This window comes from Rutilus rutilus (assembly GCF_951802725.1).
Source record: "Rutilus rutilus genome assembly, chromosome: 25".
Taxonomy (NCBI): domain Eukaryota; kingdom Metazoa; phylum Chordata; class Actinopteri; order Cypriniformes; family Leuciscidae; genus Rutilus; species Rutilus rutilus.
This window is the reverse complement of record NC_140229.1, coordinates 4952112-4969526: the sequence shown is the minus strand read 5'-3', so window position 1 is coordinate 4969526 and position 17415 is coordinate 4952112. Positions and strand designations below refer to the sequence as shown.

Below are 17415 nucleotides of genomic sequence, written 5' to 3'. Positions count from 1 at the left end.
TCCTGAAGTCGCCAGTACGGTTTGGTTTGTTATAAGCCTCTAGAGTTCAAAGTGAGCAGTTAACAAACTAAAGCCTCTTTCCTTGCACTATATTAAGATTTTCTAGATCTTCTTGCAGTGACCATAAAGCCAGTTCTGTCCTGAGATCACGTTTCAGAGATCACACAGTGATTTTTCCATTGTGGTTCCTCTCATGCTGAGCTGACATTAGAAACTATTTAAAAACCTTATTCTGGTGTATTCATGGCATGCTGTAAGTACGCTATGCAGTGCATGCATAAAGGTTTCAGCGTTAAAGTGTTCTTTTATTTCATAAATAGTATGAATATCCCAGTGAGTTACTGAGTAAAAAGTATTAGAACGAATTACTCTGAAGAATAGCGTTGGATTGTTGTTATAATTGTTTTACTCATTGAAGAGTATGAAATTAACTTGTGTATGATGATTATTCATATTATAATAATATTATTTATACATGTTTTGTTGCCTTTACAAGAGATTTAAATCTAAAGCAATAAATAGTTCTTTGTTTCTTTTTTACAATGTTTAATGTACAATTACACACTTGAGAGAAGAAATAAGTTGCATTTTACCTAGTGCAGTCAAATCGATTAATCGCGATTAATCTCATCTAACATAAAAGTTTTTGTTTATATATGTTTCCAAACTTGACTGATACTGTACACACACACACACACACACACACATATATATATATACATATACACATATATACAAAAACTTTTATGTTAGATGCGATTAATCGCGATTAATCGATTTGACAGCACTAATTTTACCTCAACTGACATTCTTGTATATGATATTTGACTAGTATATACTTCAACTGAAACCAAAACATGGGCATTGCGAGCTTTGTACTGCGCCGTAAGATGTTGTATCATAACCAAAGTTGCAACACATGGAATTAAATTTGTGAGTGAACACATTGGCCAAAGCCTTTTGCACTTTGATTTGTCTGTTTAATTCTCATGTTCCTCTGTTTTGTGGGGGTGGGGATGCTGTTGCTGCTTGAAACTAATGAAATTCCTTTGAGCGTGCTGCTGGGATTTCCATCCCAGCTCCGTAATCTGCTTTTAATGTTCTAGTCAAGTCAAGTCAAGTCAAGTATATTTGTATAGCGCTTTTCACAATACAGATTGTATCAAAGCAGCTTCACAGTATTAAATTAAAATAATACAACAAGGTTTGTTTCTAGTGGAATTTATTGATAAAATCAAATTAGATATCCAGAATATCCCCAACTGAGCAAGCCAAAGGCAACAGTGGCAAGGAACCGAAAAACTCCATCAAGTGACCTAATAGTGTCCTAAAACTCCATCAGGTGACCCAATGGAGAAAAAAAAACCTTGGGAGAACCCAGGCTCAGTCGGGGGCCAGTTCTCCTCTGGCGTTTATTAACTAGAGGCCGGATTGTAATTTGGACTGTAAGATTAAAAATATTATATGAATGCCTGGCTGAAGAGATGCGACTTTAATCTAGTTTTAAACTGGAACAGTGCCGTTCTCCGTAGTTTCTGCTGAGGAACTGTATACGGTAGAGATGCTGTGCAGGTTCCCCTTGTCTGATCATTAGACCACGGTGAAGGTTAAAGATTACAAATGTGAGTTTTCAGGATGCATGGTTGCATTTTCAACTCTGCATTTATTTACTTTTCGGGGTCATGACCTATATTGACCTTTCAAACAGTTCAGGGTGTTGTATTGCATACTAAGCACACTTTGTTTTGGGTTCACTAAAGTGTGAGAACACTCTTGTCTTCCATTACACAAGTGAAATAATGAAAAAGAATGAGGTATTAAAAAAAAAAAAATAATAATAATGATTTTCCCCAGGCTTTTTCCTATCCTCAAGTTGCTCCTCTTTAAAGGGAAATGCAAAACGCAAATGTACTGTACCTCCCAAGAACACAATCGTATTTAAAGCAATGTGTATATAGTATTTTGTATTTCTGTTTGAATTCTGATGATGTAAATCTAAGAGATATTTCTCTAATAAACACCTCTTTTGCTCAGTCTGTCTGTGCAGTGCATTTATTTATTCCAGTGGCAAAAACATTGCGGTCGGTTTTTAACTTATAAACTCTTTCTTTGCTACTCAATGCTAGAATCGTTTAAAACCTGTAAATGTTTAAATAAACCCTCTCTGTTTTCGACTGCACAACCAGATAAAGGCGTTTATTTATTTTTTCAAAGAGCCTTGAGAGGATGCTAATCTCACAGGCTGACGCTCTTCAGTGCCGTTGTAGGCGTGGTTTCCCATGCCAGCCCGTTCTCCGATTGGTCAAGCGCGAACTTCCCGTTCTGTCATTGGTCCATCAGTGACACGACGTAGCGTCCGTTCGAAAAAGAAACTGTGTTCATTGTGGCTCCAGAGTTCGGGGCCACGTCTGTGCCTGTTTCTTAAGAATCTCCGAGCCAACATGGCGGCCGGACCTAGCCAGTTTCCCTCACCGTTTTATATGAAAACAAGAGAAAAAGTAGGAGGGTAGCAGCAACAACATCAGCAGCGTCACATGATTCATAAAGCCAGGCTGTCCTGTTCCAATATGGTGGTCAGCTTGGCGGAGCTGCGTCTCCCGTTGATCATATCGTTCCTGTGCGGGTTCGGAGCCTGCAGCCCTCAAGAAGTGCAGGTTTTCGGGCTGCGCCTGGAGGACGCCAGCGAGCTGGTGTACCTGCGCAAACGGGTCATCGTAGCTCCACACGGGACCAATTTCACGCTCAGGTTGTTTGGGTCCTACCTGTCCAATGAGACCTGGCCGTGGGTCGAGTTCGCCGCGCTTGAAGACGGTTCGGTTGACCCGTGCGCGTCGGAGAACAGTCGCGGTTCCGCTGCGTTCAAGGTGCACCGTTTGGTTGAGACACAGGAGGAAAACAGCAGGCTTATAGAAGTCTATACCAAGCCTGCAGCATCCGAGACGACGAATAAAGATGCAGAGCCTGTTTTCCATCACATCTGCGTCTTAAAGGGCCAGACGTGGGGGTCATTCGGGTCGGACAAGTTTCTCATTAAGGACCCGGGTGTACCATCTGATTTCATTCCGTTATGGGGTTCGGTTTTGGTGCTTGTACTTCTGGTTTTGATTTGCTGTGTGGTCAGATGCTTGAATCTGAGTTTGCTGTGGCTGGACCCACTGGAGCTGTATGTTCTGCACAGCTGTGGTTCAGAGGATGAGAAGCGGGCGGCCAAGCGCCTCAAGCCCATCCGGAGGAGAGGAAACGTTTTGGTGTGCTCGCTCCTGTTCATTTGTGCATTGGGTCACTCTGTGCTCGGTGTTCTGTTGTACCGCCTCTATGGGTCCATCCTCCCCGCCGTGTTCACTAGCGGCTTCCTCATATTCCTCCTGGCTGAGTTGGTCCCTCATATTGTGTGTTCGGGCTATGGGTTCCAGATGGCACCGGGTTTGATATGGCTGGCCCAGATCTGTCTCATCCTGACGTGTCCACTTTCCTGTCCTCTCGGACTCCTGCTGGACTTGATCCTCCACCGGGACGTGAGCACCTGCGGCATCCGCGAGAAAACCATGGAAATGATTCGGACTAGTGTGAACGATCCGTATAATGAGTTTGTCAAGGTGGAGTTCAGTAAGGGCGCTCTCAGGACCAAAACCGTGGAGGATATCTTGACCCCTCTGAAAGATTGCTTCATGCTGCCTTCCACGGCCGTTCTGGACTTCAGCACCATGTCTGAGATCATGCAGAGCGGATACACTCGCGTCCCTGTGTACGAAGAGGAGAGGTCCAATATCATCGAGATCCTGTACGTGAAAGACTTGGCGTTGGTTGATCCAGAGGACCGCACTCCCATGACCACCATCACGAAGTTCTACAATCATCCTCTGCATTATGTTTTTAATGACACCAAGCTGGATGCAATGCTGGAAGAATTCAAAAAAGGCATGTCAAATCCCAAGCAGATGCCTTCAAACTACATGTATCGGTGTTCGACCTTTATTTGACTTAGGCCCATATTGAATGCATATAATATTTGGGGTTTTATTTTCATCAAACATTTTATTTAATCAAGTATTAATACTTATTATTATACACTGCCCGGCCAAAAAAAGTCGCTGTTTGGATTTAAATAGGCAAATGTGTCTGACTGGATCATTATTTCAGTGATTATTATGTTTCTAGGATGTTATATGTTTGGCAACAGTTCTTCTAACGCTATATTGATGGAGTGTGTAGCTTTTCATTTCTTAAACAACCATGTAGGAAAGAAGACACATCATGGCCATATTCCAGGATGACAATGTCAAGATTTATCAGGCTCAGATTGTGAAAGAATGGTTGTGAGGATCATGAAGAATCATTTTCACACATGAATCTTCTCCTCTGAGTCCAGAGCTTAAATTCATTGAAAGTCTTTGGGATGTGCTGGAGGAGACTTTACAGAAGACTGCATTGTCAATACAAGATCTTGACCGAAGATTAATGCACCTCTTGATGGAAATAAATATTGTGATGCTACTACCATCAAGAGGTGCATACATTTTTCCTACATGGTTGTTTAAGAAATGAAAAGCTACACACTCCATCAATTCGGGTTAGAAGAACTGTTGCCAAACATATAACATGCTAGAAACATAATAATCACTGAAATATCATTGACACATTTGCCTATTGCAACTTTTTTTGGCCGGTCAGTGTATAATAATATATTAAATAATATATTTAAATGTGTATGTTTTTATTATTGTTATTAATCTGCCATAATGGGTTAGTAGTGTCTTGATAACTTGATAATCATAATCGGATGCCTTAAAACTAGGTGTATGGGTGTGCAACCAATATTTTAACAATTATCTGCAAGCATTATTAGGCCGATATTGATTGCATATAAATATTCAGGCTTTTATTTTCACAAAACTTTTATTAAATATTTTATTTTGCATCTTATTATTATTTTTCATAATACATCTAAAACAGTGTTTATAATATCAGTGTTTATTACACATCTTTCTTTAATACTTGATTCAGATCACTGCATTTATTTTTATTTTTTCAAATATTTTTTGACAATTCATATTTGTTGTATGCTTAACATTAACGCCACTATGGCTAGTGGTTTTCCAAAGTTATTAGTCACTCAGCATTTTCACTGGCCACAATTTTAACCAATACCATGGAGAAAAACTGCCATATAGATATTTTTAATATTATCTCATCATTTAGCAGCAGGAATATTAGGCTGCTGTCACTTTAAGACCTGACTCACAGATCCATCATACTGTTACACGTGCGTTTTCTTTACGTTCACTTAAAACATGACTGACTGCGTTTACATTAATACTCACCAAGACCGGCATTTTTACATTATTTTGTGTGTATTTGATTGTTTAAGTGCAATAAGCAGCGAGAAAGAACTCATTTTAGTTCTGAGAGGTGGCTTTATGTGAACGCACTTTGGGTGAGAGCACGAAATCTGCGGGAATTAGTAAAGTTATGCTCAATCCCACGCTGAAATTCAAGCCCTGTATCACCAAAACAATGCAATTTTAGAAACTTAAAGAGTAAAACAAAGTCATTGCAAAGCTGCCTCCTCTAAAGCAAATGTTCTCTGTCTGTCCTCACAGGAAACTCACACCTGGCCATCGTTCAGAAGGTGAATAACGAGGGCGAAGGAGATCCGTTCTACGAGGTTCTGGGGCTGGTCACGCTGGAGGACGTTATTGAGGAGATCATCAAATCTGAGATCCTGGACGAGTCTGATGGTTACAGTGAGTAGATGCATGCTGTGTTTTCTGAGGTGAGACCTGTTGCATCATTTGATCTGAATTATAATGTGTTTGGTCTCATTCCACAGTGGACATGAAGGTGAAGCGTCCGATGGCCCCGTTGGAGATTCCCCTGGAGCCGCGCGGCGTTCATGACGAGTTCTCCATCTTTAAACCTCCAGAGGGCGAACCGAAGATCCGCACCTCTCCTCAACTGTTGCTGGCCACCCACCGCTTCCTATCCCGAGGTCTGCCTGCTTCAATATGAAGAACCTGTTTATTATCATTAAGGTGTCAGGGTTCCCACGGGCCTTGGGAAAATCTGGGAATTTTTGAAGTCTCCGCTATAAAATAACTAGAAATTGCTCTTTGTTTGATCTGTGTAAGATTACTTTTACAGTCCTTATCTTATATACTAATACTTATTCACGAATAACACAAAAAGGGAACCCTTCAGTGCTTTTGGATGGTAAAATCATTAGTACTCAGCCTCAAATGGTTTATTCTTCTCAAGGGGAAAATATAAAATAACAAAAATGTATTTATTTTATAAAGCGTATAACAGATAAAAGATAGCTATTCTAAAAATGCTTTAATAATAATCATAATCTCAAAAAACAAAAAATCACACTATCGTTAATTAAAGGGATAGTTCGTCCAAAAATGATAATTCTGTCATCATTTATTCATCCTCAAGTTGTTCCAAACCTGTATGAGTTTCTTTCTCCTATTGAACACAAAAGAAGATATTTTGAAGAATGTCATAAACCAAACAGTTGTTGAGCCTCATTGATTTTCATAGGATGGAGAAAATAAAAATACTAAGGAAGTCAATGGGGTCCAACAACTGTTTGGTTACCGACATTCTTCAAAATATCTATAAGAAAGAAACTCGTACAGGTTTGGAACAATTGAGGCTGAGTAAATGATGACACTGTCCCTTTAACACTGTCAGAGCAACTTTATATATTTATATTTATATAATTCTACTGATGTGTGGTCAGATCTTCAAGCGTGGGTCGTCCGATGTTAGAGCTGAATCACCTTTAAATCACTCTCTTTATCTACTGTTATGTTTATATACAATATACACTACTGTTCAAAATGTCAAAATGGTACTTTTTATTCACCAAGGATGCATTTAATTGATCAAAAGTTTCAATAAAGACATCTATAATTTTACAAAAAATCCTGAAAAATGTATCACAGTTTCTAAAAAATATTAAGCAGCACAACTGTTTTTATTGATAGTAATCAGAAATGTTTCATGAGCAGCATATTAGGATGACTTCTGAAGGATCATGTGACACTGAAGACTGAAGTAATGATGCTGAAAATTCAGCTTTGCGTCACAGGAATAAATCGCACGTTCAAATATATTCAAATAGAAAACTAAATTGTAATTTTTAATGTACTGTATTTGATGCAAGCCTTTCAAAAACATATCTTACCGGCCTGTTAGCCTGACAAGAAGGAAATGCTCAACTTTAAAGGACATTCCCAGTCTCTCGGATCAGTGGCGGGACGATTTGTGCTTGTTATGTGCCGGTTAATGGAGGTGATTTCATCCGCCAGTAAACACTGCACTTCTCTGTGTGTTTCAGAGGTGGAACATTTCAGCCCTCAGCGCGTGTCAGAGAGAGTCTTATTTCATCTGCTGCGGCACCCCAGCGTCAACCAAGAAGTGAAGTTTGACCCCGGGAACCGGCTCAGTCCTGATCACTACCTGTACACGCGGAACCACCCTGTGGATTACTTCATTCTGCTGCTGCAGGTGCGAGACACACACATCACAGGACACACACACATGCTTATGGACATCAGTTAGGCACTTTATAAGCTGGTAATGTTCATAAATAGGGTTAGGGATATTTAAATATGATATTATTAGTATTAGTAGTAGTAGTGTTTTTATTATCAAAATATTAACATTTAAAATTATATTTTGCTAAGACATATATATCAGTAGATGAAAATGCAAAAATGTCTGCACTCTAAAAAATATGTTTATTAGGTTTAAGCTGGAGATAAAAACAGTGCAAACGTTTCGGCTGTCTGCCTTCGTCAATGTTTAACGTTGATAATAATTTCTGTTGTTATTATTATTATTTAGAAAATTATAGTTATATTGAAAATAATTTGCAAATAAGTAAATATTTAAATTATGTGTTAGTATTAACCTGTCAGAATGTGTTAATGGTGTTTTTTAAATAAAATTTCTTATCATAAATTCACATTCTTGATCGTAGTGTATGTAAGGCACTTTATAAGCACTGGTGTAAATAATATTGTTAATAAATATGCAAGATCTAAATATGATATTAGTAGTAGTCGTAGTATTTTTTATTATTAAAATATTATTATTTAAAACAACATTTGAAATTTCAATATTTGATCATTTAACATTTGCTAATTTAATAATAAACGCCCGTTCACACCAAGGATAATTATAGTGATAACAATAAGGATATAGGCTAGTTCTAAAAATATATACATGTGTGTAAAAAAAATAGTCCACAACACAACTATAGTGATGATGACAGAGAAATTATACTGTTGGAATCACTTTCAGAAAGATATTTTCCTGCTGATGAACGATTAAAAACATTGACAGCCAATCAGAATCCATCCTGCTTTAAAGAGCTCGAGCATTTAAAGAGACAGACGACAAAATTACAGCACGCTTAGAATAAACAGAACGATATCATCTGCTGCGTGAACACTAATATAGTTATAGTTCTTGGTGTAAATGGGCCCTAATATTAATAATTAATATGTAATAATAATGAATCATAAAAATAATACAAAAATTAAATAATAATTACTATAATTGTTGTTATTTAACTATTTAAATTATATTTAATGTATTGCATTTTGCCTTAAATAAATATTTAAACATTGATACATTAATTATTTATTATTAATAATCTGTTGGAATGTGTTATTAGTAGTAGTAGCTTTAGAAGAGCTCAATTTCTTATTATAATTTCGCATTCTTGATCAATACAATACAAGGGAGAGTTTGGCCATATTTCAGCCTAAAATAAAACATAGGTCATGCAAACGTAAAATGTAAATAATATATCATAATTTGTATAACAAAATATTAAATAGCTTATTTATATTAATTGAAATGAATATTTTGAATTATAAGATAAAAGTTTGTCTTTTTTTTGGCAAGATATGTGTGTGATATATATTTGTGTGTGTGTTTGTGTGTGTGTAGGGCCGTGTGGAGGTGGAGATCGGGAAAGAGGGATTAAAGTTTGAAAACGGCGCGTTCACTTACTACGGCGTCTCAGCGCTCACAGCTCCCTCCTCAGGTACGGGATTTATGATAATCCCAGATCATCTCCAAATCCATCATTCTGATCTTCTATTTATAATGCTGTTAACAAAAACAAAGAACGCTGACTCATGAATGCTGGCTTCAAAATTCATGATAGTCAAAGACATTCTGTAAGCTGGAGGGCAACAAAACAAAAAACGGCTGATTCTGCAAGCCTTTTGTGTTTTGGAAGCAAAACAGCCATATGGGACTATTGTTTAAATGTTGATGTTTCACCTAACCAGTCACGCCACAAACTTTCAGCGTTGTTCTGTCCTCGCTGAGAGTAACGTGCTGCACCAAGTGGCAAGTTTGCATCCAATTAGAACATATTTGTTGATTAATATACAGGTCAGTGGATTGGAATTTTAAACCAATGAGATTTTACTGTGGGCGGGGCTATCAACATAACAGCAAAAATGTGACCCTGGATCACAAAGCCAGTCGCACGGGTATATTTGTGGCAATAGCCAACAACACATTGCATGGGATTTTTCTTTTATGCCAAAAATCATTAGGATATTAAGTAAAGATCATGTTCCATGAAGATATTTTGTAAATTTTCTACCGTAAATATATAAAACATTTATTTTTGAATCGCGAACATAAATGGACAACTTTAAAGGTGATTTTCTCAATGTTTAGGTTTTTTTGCACCCTCAGATTCCAGATTTTCAGCCAAATATTGTCCTATCCTAACATACATCAATGGAAAGCTTATTTCTTCAGCTTTCAGATGATGTATAAATCTCAGTGTCAAAAAATGTACCCATGTGACTGGTTTTGTGGTCCAGGGTCACAAATGTAAAACAGTTACATAGATCAGTTTTAGCAGTAGCTGTTGGTTAAGACACAAACCCAGATAAACATCAGAGTAAGCGATAAGATTTATCACCTGTTGTTTTATTGCGTAACGCCTGATTAGGTCCACAGTGTTATTGCACTACCATTAATGTCAGCAGTCCATGTCGTGATATATTGACCGTAAAGACTGTCGGTGTGTTCAGTCCACCAGTCTCCGGTGTCCACACAGCATCAGTCCCCCAGAGACCCCTTTGAGCTGGGAGAAGCCACCAGCCCGTCCAGCTACTGTCCCGACTACACAGTGCGAGCCCTCACAGACCTGCAGTTCATCAAGGTGAGCGCACAACTTTCCGCTGACTTCTTTTGTGCTTACTTTTTTTGTTTGTTTTTTTGCAATAAGTAGACATTAGTACGTATTTGATCACTGAGCATTGATTATTAATCAAAATTTACCCTATTTACTTTCATAATACATGTTCCAAGTCTAATTGAGCATGATTCCTCAATGCATTTTTTTTAAGTAAAAATGTTTCTTGCTCCATCTTTGTCACACTTCAATTTCAGCTGATGTGTTTTTCTATTTTTCTCAATATAGAAATAGATTTTTTTATTTTCTGGTAAAATATAATAAATAAATAAAAGATTATATGATTAAATACTCAAACATTAATAATGTAATTACAATTGTTGTTGATGTTGTTATTTTAACATTTAAAATGAAATGTTAAATATATATAATATATTAATATAATTAAATATTATGTCAAATATTTCTATTTTTAATTAAATTAAATTTAAATTTATTTTTAATTTATTTTTTAAATACTCATACATTGCTAATTTAATTACTATTGTTGTTGATAGTTATTTTAACATTTAAAATTGAATATTTAATATTTTAATATAAGATTATATATTATATTAACTAGTTATTTTAATTATTATAATTTTAACAATTTAAAAATATTTTTAAATATATTTAAATGCTCAAACATTGGTAATTTAATTACTATTTTTGTTGATATTTTAACATTTAAAATTATATTTTAAAATACAATATAAAATAGCAATTAGAATAGGTTTTTTATAGATAAAAGTTTTTCGAGACGGACCTACCATTAGCTCTGATGTGTGCAAATGACATAATTGAGTCTCGCTTACAACCTCAGATAATTTGCTTAACTATTTGAATATTTTGCAATACACATGAAATATTATTATTATACATATAACCTTGGAATATAAGTCAACAGTTTTATATTGTACTGTTTTATTTTTTTATTTGATGTATGTAATTGTAGTTCATTTCCCTCATGAAAGATTTGACGTGCGCAGTGTTGCATTGTTTTCTCAGACATTTTTTGCTTCAAATCAAAGTTTGTAATGTTGTGAAGTGCGGTTTTTACTTTGGAACTTGTTATTGAAGAATTTTTTAGGAAGATTATTTGACTTTTGTCGCACATGGCTAATGTTCTTGTGTGACCTTTGTTTTCCTGCTGTGAAATCCGTCCCGTGTCCCACAGGTGACCCGTCTGCAGTACCTCAACGCCTTGATGGCGTCCCGGGTCGCCCAGAGCCCCGACCCCCCTGAAATTAAGATCCTGCCCAACAGTCAAACCAAACTCCTGAACGAGAAAAACACTACTCAAGGTGCGTGGCATGAACACAGCAGCACACATGCACGAAACACACCACAACATTGTGTGACTCTCTGTGCTTTGTATCTTGCGCTGTAATTGGCTAGCGTTGGAATGTTGTGGCGTCTAAACATGCAAGAACAAGTCAGCCGGGAATCTCTATAAAACTGTGTTAAACAAGAGGCTTCAGTCTACATCCCTCTCTTCTGCCGAACTAAGACTGTGTTCTCTTTCTCTGTCTTTTTCTCTCCTTCCCTTCATTTTCTCCTTCCCTTCTTTCTTTTTGTCTCCATTAGACTTTCAGCTCCACTATTCATTCTTTGACGCTATTGACAACTACTGTTAGTGTACTTTGCATGAGGTAAATGCAAGTGATAAGCATGATACCTTAAGTTTCAAAACGTGTATCCCATCAGCACTCGAGGCATCGCAGAGCGCCACCAGGTGGTTGGTATGATACATCAGTGCATGCCAAATGATACGGATAGCGGTTACATTTGAACGCATCACTGATATGAGCTTAAGTCAGTCTTTTTTTCCCCTAACTTTTCCCCTAATAACCCTCTTCTATATTAATGCTGTCTGTTGGCACCTCCACATTAAACTCTCAGACAGGATATAAATGTCCAGGTAAGTCTTCTTATGAAGTTCCCTTTACTCTAGCAAACTGGTAACTAATTACAGCTGTTTTTGAGCCAATTAATAAATAAACTTTAGCCAAAGATGCTTTGTACAATTCCCCTTTTAATACAGTAGGCATATACAGACCCTTTCCAAAAAAAAATTTTATTTCCATAATTCCATTCAAAACGTTTAACTTCCATAGATTATAGATTCAGGGCCCACAACTTAAACAATTTCAAGTATTTATTTGTACATAATTTGGGCTTCCAGCTCATAAAACCCACGAAAACAGGATTTCAAAAAATTAGAATATTACATGAAATCACACAGTAATTACACAGTGATACCATGGTCATTGAACCAGGTTTGGGTTATTTTGGCAGTGTGGGAAGGTGCAAATCCTGCTGGAAAATGAAGTCAGCATCTCCATAAAGCTTGTCTGCTGAAGGAAGCATGAAGTGCTCTGGAAATGTCCTGGTAGACGGCTGCGTTGAGTGGACAGCACAGTGGACCAACACCAGCCGATGACCAACACAGACTGTGGAAACTTCACACTGGACTTCAAGCATCTTGGATTGTGTGCCTCTCCATTCTTCCTCCAGACTCTGGGACCTTGGTGTCCAAATGAGATGCAAAATTTGCTCTCATCAGAAAAGAGGACTTTGGTCCACTGTGCTTTATTAAATCCAGAGTCAACGCAGCCGTCTACCAGGACATTTTCAGAGCACTTCATGGCTTCCTTCATTTTCCAGCAGGATTTGCACCTGCCCACACTGCCAAAAGAACCCAAACCTGGTTCAGTGACCATGGTATCACTGTGTAATTACTGTGTGATTTCATGTAATATTCTAATTTTTTGAAATCCTGTTTTCGTGGGTTTTATGAGCTGGAAGCCCAAATTATGTACAAATAAACAACTAAATACTTGAAATCGTTTAAGTTGTGGGCCCTGAATCTATAATCTATGGAAGTTTAACGTTTTGAATGGAATTATGGAAATAAATAAACTTTTCCATGATATTCTAATTTTTTGGAAAGGGTCTGTATTGGAAGCCTATATTAACAGTATTTATTTATGTACTTACTTACCTATTTACAATTCAAATAGTAAATGGGTGAATCTCACAAAACATGTAAAGGAATATGTGACCATACTTCACTCCAAAATCAAGAAAAAAAAAATATATATATATTAGTGTAAATAAAGTTACAACAGTTACAGCTTATGCACATTATCTTGCCATTCTAATTACTATAATAATAAAAAAAAACTGATATACATATTGAAATTGTAAAATATGTAAACATCATATTAGTATTAGTACTCACTTAAAAGCAGCAACATTAAGTAATGTAAAATTTACTTTATTACAGTAATGAGAATCTAATGAGAATATGAATTATTTACTTTTGAGTTGTTTTCTATTCTCATTAGATTCTCATTAGTGTAATAAAGTAATTTTACACTTAATATAATTTCACAAGGGCTAAATTGTCATAAAAATTATGTGAAAAATTACACACAAAAAACTAAATGGCCTCATTTTCTTAATTCTTCTGCAAAATATATATTTTTATTATGTATAAAATAACAGGTAAATAGATCAAATTAACATTTATTTCAATTTCGGGTATGAAATATGTTTTTGTGGTCACCAATACTCTCTTTGTCAGGTTAGAAAATTCTGTTATAAAGAGTAATGGGAAAAATTGGCTATGAATAATATCATAATGTAATAATCATTATCAAGGCAAACTTTTTTCTTTCACAGGAATTCTCATTGCATCTCTGTAATGTTGTCTTCCGATAATAAATAAGCTACACATATATGACAGATGTCTCAAAGTTGCAATCATTCACTGGACTTCAAATTAAATGGAAATTGTTTCTCAATGCAACTACAGTTTGCAAACACTTTTGAAATCTCAACCACAGTGTTTTGGTCATTTTGGACACGCTCCAGTGAATGATGTCAGAACATGAGAGATGAACGCGTGTTTTTGACGGATGTTTTTTTTTCGTTCTGGTTTCCTGGCATCTGCAGGTGTGAGCAAGAGCCAGGAATCCAGCACAGACGAGGAGCTTCACAGCCAGAGAGGAGCGTTTTGACCTTCTATCTAACCTTCCTCGAGAACTCACAAGGATTTTATTATGACAACTAATTTGTTTGTTGCCGTCTCATATTGAATCTTTTACTCCTGGAATGCAGCGATTGAGCCAGATGGAGGGGCTGTTGAGGAAAACAAAACGCCGTGCGAGACGTGTCTTTCTGATCGGATGGGATCTGTTCTCGCTCTTCTGCTTATTCAGCCGTCGCCTCTGATGTCACTTCCTCTGTACGCTCCGTTTGAGTTCACTTATTTTCTTAAGATGTATATGTGTGCATATGTACTACTAAATTAAATGGTGTTGTGCCAAGATCTTACTATTCCTGTCATATCATAGCAGTATTACAGCCCTGAATCCAACGTCTCCATATTGTCAAGCCCTAATGTGCCAAAATGAGTTCAGAGCGACAGAAAATACTCATTTTCTCACCCTCGTTCCAAACACATGAGCTTGTGTTTTCAATGAACAACATATTTTCGCAGCTCTCTCACCATACAATGGCATTTCATAGTGGCTACAGCTCTGAAGATTGTTGCCGTTAGCTATCACAATGTAAAATTAGAGTCATTTTCCCAGATTTAACCCAAATATCCAATGTATCTCTAATACATATTTCAAGTTGACTAAACTTAAAGACAGCACAGCACAACAACTTAATTTTTTTAAGTTTAAATAATTTTGTGACTACTTCATTGACACTATCAAATATCATTCTTCATGCATATTTGAACTGGAATAACCAAGAAACCATGGCATAATGTCATCAAATCTGAACGTGAATATGATTTCATACCTTAGGGGGAAAGATTAATCATGATTACAAAATTAATGTTTTCCAAACAAAGTGTCTTTAGATCATATAAAAGATGTTAGATGCCGAGGTTTTAGAAATGTCTATACTTGGTCCCTTTCTGATTATTTCTTGAAAAACATAATTTCGAGAGTGACATTAAAACTCGCCGCGCTGATTTCCGTGTGATCCCGACCCATTCTCCTCTGCATGCCTGCAATCGGCTGCCTTTCGATTCTGCATCTCGGAAACATTTGAATAATATTAGGTGACTAGATGCCTTGCTTGACTGTAGTGATGTAGCTAACTATAAATGGAAAAATATCGAACATTTCCCAAACCATTCCATCAGAATAACCGGAAAAATAGATCTTAGCAATATTAAAAATCCCAATTTTGAAACATAGAAACACTGTGTAGATGGTTCATTAAACTAAACTCCTTTTATTAATGATTCTATAATTTTTTTCATCTTTTATTTTTCATTCCATGGTTTTCTGTTATTATGAATTCTATATCCGTTCCATCTGCTTGTCAGAGAAGATGCTTGGAAATTGAGTTTTTAAACACTCTTTATGACATTCCAGCTAAACCATTCAAAAGTCTGGGGTTGGGAAGATTTTAATGTCTCTTCTGCTCACCAAGGCTGCATTTATTTGATCAAAAACACAGTAAAACAGTAATATTGTAAAATAATATTGTAATTTATAATAACTGTTTTCTATTTGTAATATATTTTAAAATGTAATTTATCATCATTACTCGAGTCTTCAGTGTCATGATCCTTCAGAAATCATTCTAATATGCTAATTTGCTGTTCAAGAATTTCTTATTATTATCAATGTTGATAATTGTTTCATGATTGTTTCTAATGTTTTCCTTTTTTTTTTTAGGATAAAATCTTTGATAAATAGAATGTTCAAAAGTACAGCATTTTTGTAACATTATAAATGTCTTTACTGTCCTTTTTGATCAATTTAACTATTATTTTTTATTTCTTAAACATAGTCTTACTGACCCCAAACATTTGAATGGTATAAGAGTGAACTTTGGGTTTTGTTGTGCAAATGGAAGTCGTGAGATTTGAGGAACTGAGTAAAAGGAAAGACTTTCTTTTGTGTTCAAGAAATGTAAGCCTTCATTCAGCCTTGTTCAGTTTTACTGATGCAAACAATCATGATGTTATGATGCTATTTTTAGTAGTATTTTACAAGTGTGCATATTTATGTTGTCTTCATTATAACCCATCTGCTAAAAACTGACTGCACCGAAGTAAATATTTTTCTGCTGTTAAAAATCTTGTATTGTTTTTTCTGTTGTAAAAGTATATGGTCACAAAATAATGAATGTGTGTGTGTGTATATATATATATATATATATATATATATATATATATATATATATGTATACACACACACACAAACACATTAAAAATACCTTTCTTGTCTTATGCTATTGAGAGAAAAGCTGGGGTTTTTGTATAGGTTGAGATGACTGTAAATTAATATGAAGTTTCTGAGACAGAGAGGTTAAGTTGGAACAGTTCCTGGCAATGACAATTCTTCAGGTACAAACATGTTACCGGGGACTCGAACACACTTTTACTTCTGACCAGCCATTTTTGAGATTCAAATCTTCTCTGTATTATTGTATATGAGCCGTCGAATCCTCTTGATATCAGCTGTTTCATAGGAAATAAACACAAACTACTGCTAAAATGATTGTCTTTGATTTTGTAATCTGTTTCCAGTGCGTGTTGCTGAGCTCCGTACACAGTAATGACTTGTAGATTAAACTAGAGCTAGAGTAGTGGTTCTCGACGGGGGAACAGAGAACAACAGGCACGATTTTTGAAAGGGGGAGTTCACGTGTTTACACCAAAGATCCAGGCAAGACAAGATTAAACATGTAAGTTAATTACTTGCGAAATAATTGCCTACAACATTCTAAAATCTGCCAGTTTAATGCGACATAGCCTAAGCTATCGTTTATTTTGCAACGACGACGATTATGTTTCCAGTCATAGACCAGCGCTGACTAGAATCAGCATGAATCACGTGCTCAAAAATGTGTTTCGCGCTGACAACAATCCGGTGGTGACTAGAATCTTTCTCAAGACAACTTAATGGGGTGGTTGATTATGATTTCACTTTTCTAACTTTAGTTAGTGTGTAATGTTGCTGTTTGAGCATAAACAACATCTGCAAAGTTATGAAGAGAAATGAAAGGGAGAAATTTGCTTTTAAAGAAATTGCTTTTTAAGGACTACAACAAACGGCTGGTAGGGACTACACAAGCTTCCTCCCGGGTTAGTGACATCACCAACCCTAGAATTTACATAAACCCCGCCCCCTGAACACGATTTATAGATTATCATGACA

At 36.2% G+C, this 17415-nt stretch overlaps 1 protein-coding gene across 3 annotated transcripts; it reads left to right on the top strand.

The window, feature by feature from the left end:
* The first annotated feature begins 1982 nt into the window (after positions 1-1982).
* On the top strand, positions 1983-14555 carry cnnm3 (cyclin and CBS domain divalent metal cation transport mediator 3). 3 transcript variants are annotated; one of them, XM_084399823.1, is made up of 10 exons: positions 1983-3918; positions 5601-5744; positions 5831-5989; positions 7346-7515; positions 8968-9064; positions 10077-10207; positions 11397-11523; positions 11807-11871; positions 12122-12140; positions 14180-14280. In XM_084399823.1, exons 1-8 carry the CDS (start codon positions 2535-2537, stop codon positions 11854-11856), a joined length of 2262 nt encoding a protein of 753 aa, XP_084255949.1. In that variant the 5' UTR covers positions 1983-2534; the 3' UTR covers positions 11857-11871; positions 12122-12140; positions 14180-14280. The 3 variants fall into 3 exon arrangements, 2 of the variants coding, with proteins under 2 accessions (XP_084255949.1, XP_084255948.1); XR_014626256.1 differs by having other exon boundaries at positions 11807-12140; positions 14180-14555; XM_084399822.1 differs by lacking the exons at positions 11807-11871; positions 12122-12140 and having other exon boundaries at positions 14180-14555.
* Positions 14556-17415: the final 2860 nt, after the last annotated feature.